Source organism: Panicum virgatum, chromosome 5K (genome assembly GCF_016808335.1).
Source record: "Panicum virgatum strain AP13 chromosome 5K, P.virgatum_v5, whole genome shotgun sequence".
In the NCBI taxonomy this organism is placed as follows: Eukaryota; Viridiplantae; Streptophyta; class Magnoliopsida; order Poales; family Poaceae; genus Panicum; species Panicum virgatum.
In genome coordinates this window covers 36592395-36603544 of record NC_053140.1, presented here as the reverse complement: position 1 = coordinate 36603544, position 11150 = coordinate 36592395, and the positions used below count along the sequence as shown (strand labels likewise).

Here is an 11150-nt window from a genome sequence, read left to right as displayed (position 1 = left end):
TGACCCTTTATATTTATATAGAGAGATGATCTTATCACATTAGGAGTTGAAACTCTAATTAATTTCGTATCAAAATATAACTCCTAACTCAGACTAGGCTGTTTGGACCGGTCTGACTGCCCTAGCCAACCGATCTGATCGGTTTGGGTCTGGAACAAATCTTCCCGAAGTCATAAATCTCTAATCCGAAGTCCAAATCAGACGTTTCATATATGCATTTTGATGATCTCGACGAGATCTACACAATGGTGAAGTCAAATTTGTATTTTAATAAAGTCACCTTGACCATTCTGACCGGTCTATGCATACCAGCCAGACCGGTCTGCACAGCCGTGCCAATTTTGGTCGTCAACATATGCCCCCTGTTCTTTAGCAAAGCTTGCGTGCCAAAGAACACTTCTCTGGACCAAAATTATCTAAGAGTGATGATTACTAATATATCAATCATTTTTTGTGCTAAGGGCGATAGAAATTATCGGCCATATCTTGCTTTCCTTCAAGTTGATGATGAAACAATTTGCTTCGGCCTCCAAACTTTCTTCATAGCTGTTGGCTTTGTTGGCTCGACCTCCACTTGTTGCTCCATCAATTATTGCTTGCGCAAATGTTGCAATCTTCTCTTTTGAGTGTAGATAAGCCCGAGGGACACCACCTCGACTATAAATACTTTGAATCTTGATTTATGTCCTTCTCGCTCTCCCTGCTATAATTGAGATCTCTTTTGACCAGATTGTTATTGACAACAATCGGTCTTAGTGATACACAACCTGGATACATGGAAGGATATTGAATATAATAAGATTGCATATGCATCCTACTGTAATCCAAAGGCATATAATAACAAAGATTCACCAAAATCATGGAGCAACCGGTCCTAAGTATGGCATAGTAGCACAGTTACCTTGGGATGAACGAGGATCCAATTGCTCGCAACATCTTGATGATGTCTTCTCATCCTTAGCTTCGCTTGGCCATCTCCTCTGTTTCTTCTTCTGAGTAGCTCCTTGCTTCTCATATTTGGCCAATCGTTCCTTGAAACTTGGCCTTATCTTGCTCTTGGAGGAACTTCCAGGTTCATTGGACGCACCGTTCAGACCGATCTTGAGTACCAGTCAGACCGATCGGCGTACCGGTCAGATTGTTTCGGAAACCGGTTGAACCGGTTGGCTTGTCGCCAGTCTTTTCTTTCTTGTCTTACCCTCCAGCCGAACCTGATTGTTGTTCAGCTATATCATTTGAAACATGCCCACCATCAGGGGCAATTCTAGAACTAGCCGATGTTTTTTCAACGGTCGGCCTTTCTTTATCTTGTGTCAAATCTGGATTTTTGCTCAAACGTCCATCTTTTTTGACACGATAGACTTGTTTGATCACATTACGCTTATTTTTTTTGTATAGACCGATTCCTATGATCAAAACAACCTTTATTTGTAGGTGATGACTCATTAATCGTCGGCTCCCTATAAGTAATGTAATTTGGACACAAATATATAGAAAGAAGCAGCATACATGAATTATGAAATCATGGTGAACAAGAATAAGACATTTTAAAATAAGCACCCCATGGCACATTCGTAGGTGATCTATAAGACGAAAACGGCATCGATGTAGAAAAACTATTCCATTGCCGATTCCGATGATGAACTTGATGTTTTGCTGAAATTCTTAGCCCGAGTAGCATGTTTGGTATCTTTTTGTTTCGAGGATCTAGCCGGAAGTTTCTTATTTGGCTTCGGCTTTTTCTTTTTATGCTTATGACGGCTTTTGGCTTCAACTGTTTTTCAAACACCAATCTCAGGTTTTTTGGGCTTAACCATCTTGGGTTTTGATTTATTGTGCAAAATCCTAGATGAAGCGGTTAGACCGGTCTTCGAACCGATCAGAACGGTTGTGGTGCAACTGGCGCTTTTGCCTTTGTTTTGTTGCCCCCTGAGCGTAGAAGTACTAGAATTAGTTTCTATGTACTTACTAGGGGAGTTTCCACAATTTCGGTTGAGATGGCCGAATTGTATCTTGACCAGCAACATCACAAATTGGCAAATTATTGCAAGGATTATTAGCTGGCTTCTCAATAGCCGACTTTTGAAAAAAAAGGAATTGGATCTACATTTTTTTATCAATTACATCATCCACAAAATTAAGCAAACCACTTATAAAGTTGGTTGGAGACTTACTATGCTTTGATAGATCATACATCATCAACTCGTCAATGGCAAATATCTTCATCATGATGACGCCTTGTTCCATTACCTGGTAATAGTGAGGAAGTATATATTTATGAATATACTTGAGTAGTTCTTCATGTAAACATTCAAGTGCCATCATATCATTGGAGTTTGATGGATCGGCCATGATAGCCAAATTCTCATTTTCCAGTGGAGTCGCAAAAATATGTTGGTGCCGATTCGAGGCCAACACAAAAACGCACACAATCGTGCAGCGAGCGGCGACACTCCTTGCAGCGTCGTGGCACCAACCGGTTGGACCGGTATGGTGGACCGGTCAGACCGGTCTAGTCAGGGCAGCCCGACGAGGATCCAATGAACACCCGCCCGGGAGGGACCCCATCGGGGCAAGCGCATCTTGGGTTGCCCTAAGCTCGGCAAGACAGATAGGACGTCCTAAAACACCATGGAGACGAGAGAAGAATAGCATATAGAGTTTGAAAAAGCTAGGATAAAGAGAAAATGTAAAAATGATAAAAAGTAGATTGATTTGATAGATTCGATTGGGTTGTATGCCCTCAATAGGTCGTGGCCGATTATATTTCTAGCGAGGGATGGTCTTATCCTATTAGGAGTTGAGACCCTAATTAATTTCATGGTAAAATACAACTTCTAACTTGGACTGGGCTGTCTGGACCGGTCTGACCGCCCTAACCAACCGGTTTGACCGGTCTGGGTTTGGATCAAGTTTTTTTTGAAGTCATAACTCTCTCAACCGAAGTCCAAATTGGACATTTCATATATGCATTTTGATCATCTCGACGAGAGCTACGTAATGGTGAAGTCAAATTTGCATTTGGACAAAGTCACCTTGACCGTTCTGACCGGTCTATGCATACCGGTCAGACCGGTCTGCACAGCCGTGCCAATTTTGGTTGTCAACGAGATCAAGTGCGTTTTCATTTCATGTTCACTCCCACAAAGATCACATGGGTTGTCATCCAGGATCCTTTGTTGAGGAGGCTCGCCTTGCACTCTGCGTGCACAAGCAATCAAGTGAAAAATTGAACCCTAGGTGAGGCACAGTTTCTTTAGAAGGCAATAATGACTCTCCGCTAAAAAATCACCCAAAGAGTTAAATTTGCACAGTCGGATGGCATTCGTTATTATGTTTTGTAATTGAAAGTTAAAAATTGGACTTTTGTGATAGTTCAAAGGTGTAAACTAATTTTTTTTATTTTTTTGAACACAGAGGAAGTTTCTCTGCAGGGATTAGTACGAAAAGAAAGCATGCTAGCTTGCAGGGAAACATGTCTCCTTTATCATAACATGGTCAGCAACCATTGGCATGCTGGCAAAAACTTAGCTTTTTTTATTTGAAACAGGGGCGGATCTAGTGTGGGGGCAAGGGGGGCTGGAGCCCCCCCAACCCTCCTGCATCCCATGCCCCCCAAAAGCCCCCTCACCCCCCCTCCCCCCCCCACCACACACACACATTTTTTGGCCATGGATGATGTAGAGGAAGAAGAAAAAGAGGAGGAAGAAGAAGAAAAAGAGAGAAAGAAGGTAGGAGGAGGAGAAATAACACCCCCCATACTCAATTCTTGGATCCGCCACTGATTTGAGAGGGTAACAAAAAAAAACTTAGCTAATCCGTGTTCATGCGTGTTGAGCCCCAAGCCGTAGCTGGTAGCGCCCAGCCCAGCTCCTTCCTTGCCAACACTTGCTTGCGTAGCTGCAGTGTATACCAGACACGACTCTACACATTCAGAGAGCCCAAGATTCGGTGACCAGCCACAGCCCAGAAGACAGGAAGCAAACATGGCAAAACCCAACTCCCACCAGATCGAGTGAATCCTTCAGCTTGGCACTGGAATACTGGATGGTGCCCAGCTTATTATTGCTAGAGTTTTAGTTGTGGACGGGTAATTTTAGGGGCGGACTCAGGGCCCGGTGACCCTAGGTACTGGCCCGGGCTCAAAGTGAGAGGATGTACCATGCGTGCAGTTGAGCTAGGCAAAAAAATACCTCTCAGTAAGGCCTATACGTAACTTGCCAAAGCATGGAACAAGGGCAGCTCTGACAACTGCAACTTGTGCCCAGGCTCTACCCAATCTCTGGGTCCGCCACTGGGTAATTTTACTCGTAACAACAACTCAACCGTATGACATGACACGTATATACTGTACGTTTTGTGGAAGCACGATGAGGACTAATAATTAAGCAGCGAACTGACGCTGCGCACTAGCTAGCACTAGCAGGACTAGGGGTGGATTTAGGGAGGGGGGGGGGCTAGGGGGGCTCTTAGCCCCCTACTGCCCAAAACCTCCACTGAAATCAAAGGAGAAAAGTGAGGAAAAAAAGAAAAAAGATGAAGAAAAAGAGAGGAAATGAGTGGAGATGAGAAGGAGGAAGAACCAAGCCCCCCCCCCTAAGTTTGTAATCTGCGTCCGCCACTTGGCCGATTGTCGGGGGAGGTGATGCATAGATGTCAGTTGCAGCTTGAACACTAGGGAGTGCAAGAATGAAACCGCAAACACTATGAATACTAGAAATTGCAGCTTGAATTGCAAGAACGAATACTAGAAATTGCTTTTTTTAGTGCATGTTAGAGGGTCTCAGAGTCTTGAGTTCCTACTCTTTATGTAATATCAACAATGTACTGAACTGGCTTGCTTCTTCTTATATAACATAGCAGTGCTCCTGCTTTCTTTTCAACGTTTCCATTTCATGTTCGCTCCCACACAGATCACATGTTTTGCCATCCAGGATCCTTTGTTGAGGAGGCTTGCCTTGCACTGAATATGGCGTGCACAAGTAACCTGGCAAAAAATTGAACCCTAGGCGAGGCGTAGTTTCTTCAGAAGGAAATAATGACTCTTCGTTGAAAAATCACACAGAGGGTTAAATTTGTCCGGTTTGCACAATTGGATGGCATTCGTTATTAGGTTTTGTAATTGAAAGTTGAAAATTAGACTTTTGTGATAGTACAAAAGTATAAACTAGACTTTGTCTTCTTTTTTGAACAAAGAGAGTTTTTCTGCAGGGATTAAGTACGAGAAGGAAGCATGCGCTTGCAGGGAAACATGTCTCCTTTATCATAACATGGTCAACAACCATTGGACACGCTGGCAAAAACTTAACTTTTTCTCTCGAGAGGGTAACAAAAAACTTAGCTAATCCGTGTTCATGCGTGTTGAGCCCCAAGCCGTAGCTGGTAGCGCCCAGCCCAGCTCCTTCCTTGCCAACACTTGCTTGCGTAGTTGCAGTGTATACCAGACACGATCTCTCTACACATTCAGAGAGCCCAAGACTCGGTAACCACTAACCAGCCAGAGCCCAGAAGACAGGAAGCAAATATGGCAAAGGCCAACTCCCACCAGATCGAATGAATCCTCCAGCTTGGCACTGGAATACTGGATGGTCCCAGCTTATTATTACTACTAGTAGGACTGTAGGAGTCTGTGTTTCGGACGGGTGATTTTTTACTTGTAACAACTCAACCGTATGACACGTATGTACTGTACGTTTTGTGGAAGCACGACGAGGACTAGCGAACTGACGCCGTGCAGTAGCTAGCACTAGCAGCTAGGCTGGCCGTGCGCCGCGCCCGCCGACGACGTGATGATCAGGGTCGTGCACGAAGAGGCAGCAGAACCCTCCGGCCACCGTGGCGGTGGCCAGGGCCCAGACCAGGGCGGCCGCGGCCGGGCCCGGCGCGAGCGCGGCGACCCGGCGCGCGAACATGCCCGTGAGCGCCGCGGACAGCGCCCACGCCGCGGCCCGGAGGAGGCCCCGGCGGCGGCGGCCGCGCGCCCGGTCGTGCGCGCAGACCGCGGCGAGGAGGGCGGCCACGAGGGCGGCGGCCGCCGCGACGGACGCCACCGCACGGGCGTCCCCGCGGCCGAGCGCGCGGCGCGCGGCGGCGCTCGAACTGAGCAGGAACAGCGCGCACCCCAGGGCGGCCAGCGCGGCGGACGGCGACATGGTGGCTACTCGGATCGCGACGCTTGTCGTGTCGCGGTTCCGGGGATCGGATGCAAAGCAAAGTGATCGAAGCGGCCAAACAAACAAAATTCACAAGCTACCGTGCGGTGCTCCATTTATAGGTGCTCGCCGGCCGGCGGCATGCATGGCGCCGAGTAGTGGCCGTGTGGCGTGTCGAGAGGGAGCTAGTAGAGAGGACGACGGGGATGGATTGACTAGACATCCGCGGAACGTAACTGACCCGGTCAGATCAGTTGGATCCTGATCATGTAGTGGATCGCACTGCACTGAAGGCACCCGTAATTTCATGGATGACGAGCCCATTTGCTTGGAGTTGGAGGGGTTAGGTTCTACGCCAGCGTGTTTAACTAGTCTGACGCTGGGCTCGATCCACTACAACGTCACTAATCGGCTACACTTGCCTCATCGGCGTGACGAACAGAAGCTGATCTCATCGTTAGTACGCTAGGCTCTGAACCCAGTCGCCGCCTAACGAAGGCAACGCAGCCCGCCACTGACACTGAGGCGGTGCTCTGCTCATGATAGCAGATCGGGCTTTCTACCTTGCTGCGAGGGTCAGTCAAAGGCACAGTTGCCCTGGGATTGCAATGCAACTTCCACGAATTTATGTTTGCACAGCAAACCATGAAAGAGTCCTCCAAATGCCACCGTATTCTATCCTTCATGATAACCTTATGCAAGCAATGACATCAAAGCATTAATACATCACTAACATGATCATCAGTTAAAAGAAGAGAGTTGCAACAACTCGAGCAACATCGCAACTGCCACAGATAAAGATTCCTAGTTTCCTACCCAAATAACACACCAGCACCAGTAATAAAAAGGAAAAAAGAAAGAGAAAGAAATCAGGACAACCACCCTTGCCTTGTCAAACACGCCCACATCATATCCCCCACATCAGACAAATGTCGAAAAGGAAAGAAAAAACTCCCAAGTCCCAACGGAACATCCACACAAAGTAATATCAACAATGTAAACCTGCAAAATCTAATCTTACATCCTGCTTTGGTTTCCACACTAGTGCTTTTGCTCCTCGGTTGTGTGCTCATGCTGCTTACCCGGCGTACCATCATCCTCCGCATGGTGCGTCGAGTTCGTCTGTTCGATAGGCTTCATGTTGAGTTTCTTCGTCTGCTGCTTCTGTACTACCTGACGAGGCATCACCTCCAGGATGAAGCTTCCGCCGTTCCATGTCGCAGCGCACACCTTCAGTATCTGGAACACCACGTGCATCCAGTAGGACAGGAATATGGGGACAGTCAAGGCCATCGTCGCCACTGTGAACAGCGCCTGGAGAAGTATGTACATGACCTGACGGTTCTTATCACCCAGCAGTCCGCTCAGCCTCCACCAGATATTGTTTGCTTTCTGTGCTTTCTTTGAGAGCTCCCTGAAAAACAGTTTATAACATGGAAATTACTGAGTTCCCCAGGTTCTCAAATCAAACATTGTTAACTGGGAAACAGGGAGTCAGGAACTGGGGGAATGCATGTTGGCAAAAAGGAAAAACAGGTAGAAACTTAAGAACATAGCATGAGAAGACTTTTTTGCATATAAATTCGAAGTAAGACTCAAGCATTAAACCTACGGACTACTCAAGCATTAAATCTACGGACTGCATCAATGTACATAGGGCCTAGTCATTGCATGAAAATACAACTGCAACTATGTCTATCTTGGTTCATTTAGTGCTAATATCACCATTCAATGGTGGCCAGGAGATGCATACTGTGTCAGGGACAAACCCAAAATCCATCTTCCCCCATTGCTATTTCACAAGACTACCTTTAAGCTATTCTCTCAGTTCAAGGCAAGAGGGCATGCAAAAATCCAGATGCACATGATCAAACAAAGTAGGCTAATAGGTTGCATGCTCGACCTTAAAAAAAACATGCAAACAGGTACCTGTATGATGTCATGACTTCAGGGTCCCTTAACAACCTCTGTCGACGAAGCACATTAACTATGAGAAAATACATAAGTTGCCACAAAGTGTAAGCAGCTAGAGGAACAAAAAACAGCCATGTCCATAAATATGATTTATCCTCCACATATGGCCATGTAACTCTGGCTGCTCTTCCTTCTGGATGCATGGCAGCAAATGTTTGCGGATTCCACCACCGGATAGTGAATAGAACAATCCCTGCAAACGCTCTCAATCAGTCATGAAGCACTATATGTATATTCAGAAAGGAAATGTAATAGATGCAATCTGAGAACCTAGAGGAAATCTGAGAAGGCGTCAATATAACCCAGACCAGAGTTCAGGTTCAGAGCTCTTATGTAGACTAACAGACAAATCGCACACTCTTGTTCAATTCATCAAAGAGTAAATGTTGATCGTTTTTTATTTCTAATTGTTTAATATTTTGGCCCAAGTATTCCTAGTAGTTTCATAGATTTTCAGTAATAATGGAAGAAGGAAGCTCACTAAAACAAGGAAGTTCAAGAAATCATGAGCTAGCACGCTGACATCACATATTCACATGCTAATCAACAAAGAGAAGAACAATTCAAAGAATGTAAACCTCCCATAAATAATTTGCGCACATTGGTCAAATGTTTCAACGAACTGAGACAGCTAAATAGTCCACAAAACTAAATGATGTCTTAACTGCAAAACTAAAGTATCCATGCATTGGATCGGGCTGTTTCATGTCTGAGATCACTCATCACTTACCAGGTAAAAGATGTATCAGGACACTAACAAGTTTGTCAAATGAGCTAAATACCAAGCTGCAGCGCCACACAATTAGTGCCCAAGCAAGCGGACCCTGTAATGAATTAAAGGATTACACACATATTTTGGACATAGATCAGAAATCAACAACAAAGTTCTTCATACCTCTGCAAATGAGAAGCAAACCATGAACAGTTTTTCATCCTTTGGATAGAAGAGAATCATTACAAGGAGAAAAGTGTTGGCATAGTAGCAGAAGTCCTGAAAAAAAGGAAAAATAAAATCACAAGATTTTACACACAAGAAACTGGTTTGCATGCAAGGCATTCCAACAAGAGAACATCAAGCTGGTGCCCAGCAAACATATAACTGTGACTAGGAAGTTGGAACATTCAAACTGCAAAATTAAAGAGACCTAGAATGTTGACCTAGACATACAGATGCATACTATTTATGTGGTAAATAAGGTAAATGGCTATTCCTGTTAAACTAGGAAATATCTTGAATACAGAATACTCCATATCATTAGCAGGAAAGGGGTACACCTTTGTACTTTCAAAGGAAAAATAAAGAGATATGTGACAATATTTTGTACATATATCATGCAACTGAAATGAGTTGCCCCAATGCCATATAACAGTATTGTTCACTCATCATACTAACATGTGCCACTAAGCCATTTCACTTAAAAGCTATGCTTTGGATAGAGCCCTCAAACAGAGACACCAACACACTTAATCTGATGAACTGAACAAAGTTCAAGGACATTTTTTATACTGGATGCATTTCAAGAACATAAAAATGTGAGACAGTATTGGACTCACCAGGAGATAGTAATGCCATTTTTTGTAGCGATAGTAGATCCAGCGAAGCGGAACGAATATGACATAAAACAGACAGTACACATATGGAACATCCTGTGGTCCTGCAAACACGAACACAGCATACAGTGTTACAAGAGGAACCAACAAGCAGCTCTTGATGTACCCCGCTCAACCAAACAGTTCAATGCTGCAGTTTGCTTACTGGCACCCAATAGGTAGCAAAATCCCCCAAATCCAAGAACACCCAGCAAGTGTGTGACCTGCACATTTAAAACGTGTGTCACCATGTGAGAACATTCCCTACATCCTATAATCTTTGCAGTACAATACGAACAATAAATGCACAAAGTAGTGCAGCTACAGTATCCCATTCCGCTCAATTGCCCCCAAACCTTGTGTTCAGATGGCTGGTGCTGATTTTTTGTAAGAGAAAAGTACTGCTGGCTGGCTGGTGCTGATTTTGTGTGAGAGAAATATTCTTGACTGGATGTAGCGAAGATAAGAAAGAAAGAACATCGTCTCGTACTCATCGAACAGTTACATCACAGATGCCCACCAGAATTGACTGCGGACTGGACTGATAACGGAGACACAAGACAACAATCCCTTAAATTCCGATAAATAAAAGCAAGGGGCGCGGCAGGATTTGTTGAGATGACAACACAATTCGCACAGTAAAGGGAGGAAAGAGATTGCAAGCGGAGGCAGGAGGAAGGAAATGACCTTAAAGATGAAGCGCTCGTGCTCCTCGGCCTTGGTGGCGATCTTGACGGCCTGCTTGGACAGCATCGCCTTGGCCTGGTCCCTCTGCAACACGAAACCCCCCAAGAAAAGATCATCAACTCACCCCCCAAAAAAAAGGAAAATCGAAATCGCAACAGAAACCAATCGAACGCCAGCCCAGCAGCCGGGCGGCGGCGCGGCGACCCACCCTCCGTCGGACGTCGGCCGCCCCGTTGGCGACCAGCGGCGACCCCGCCCCCGCCTCGTCCTCCACCTCCGACGCCATCCCTTCCGAACAAGGCAAGAACCTTCGAGACGCGACCAAGGCCTCTAGAAGACGTAAAGCTCCCTTCTCCCTCTTCCTATCCTCTGCACCACCTTTCTTTTTATGAATTTCCCCTCTTCCTTTTCCTTTCCTATTCTTTGCTCTCCCTTGGATTTAATGGCCTTTTTATACAATCACACGGTGTGCCATTGCTTACCGCTTAATTGTCTTTTGGTTTGGGCTTTTCTCCAATCTGATCCCATCCAAGAAATACAAAAAAAAGCTTCTCTTTTTCCGTGAGCTCCACAGACAGAGCTGCGTGGCGTCTTGGGGTTCCTCGTCAATGATTCGGTAGAACGCGACGTCAGAACACGTGTGCCCTCGCCGTTCTGCACCCGGCGGCCGATGGATCCGCGATTTCTCGTGATTTGGTTTGGGAGGATCTAGATAAATCGTTTTAGTTTCTTTTCTTTTTCCTTTTT

The 11150-nt window shown here is 45.5% G+C and overlaps 1 protein-coding gene across 1 annotated transcript; it reads right to left on the bottom strand.

The window, feature by feature from the left end:
- Positions 1–6848: 6848 nt before the first annotated feature.
- On the bottom strand, positions 6849–10822 carry LOC120707211 (glycerophosphocholine acyltransferase 1-like). Its single transcript, XM_039992054.1, has 8 exons — positions 10612–10822; positions 10404–10487; positions 9883–9940; positions 9681–9781; positions 9022–9117; positions 8857–8950; positions 8082–8319; positions 6849–7566 (listed from the first exon to the last, which is right to left on the bottom strand). Exons 1-8 carry the CDS (start codon positions 10687–10689, stop codon positions 7194–7196), a joined length of 1122 nt encoding a protein of 373 aa, XP_039847988.1. The 5' UTR covers positions 10690–10822; the 3' UTR covers positions 6849–7193.
- Between the last annotated feature and the right edge of the window lie 328 nt (positions 10823–11150).

Excerpts from the sequence above, each read along its gene's own strand:
- LOC120707211 (XM_039992054.1), bottom strand. The coding sequence starts at position 10,689 with ATGGCGTCGGAGGTGGAGGACGAGGCGGGGGCGGGGTCGCCGCTGGTC. Across the intron at positions 9,118-9,680 it reads AATGGCATTACTATCTCCTG|GACTTCTGCTACTATGCCAA; the intron begins GTGAGTCCAATA and ends CCTTTTTTTCAG. Across the intron at positions 8,320-8,856 it reads CCTGATACATCTTTTACCTG|GGATTGTTCTATTCACTATC; the intron begins GTAAGTGATGAG and ends GAGCGTTTGCAG.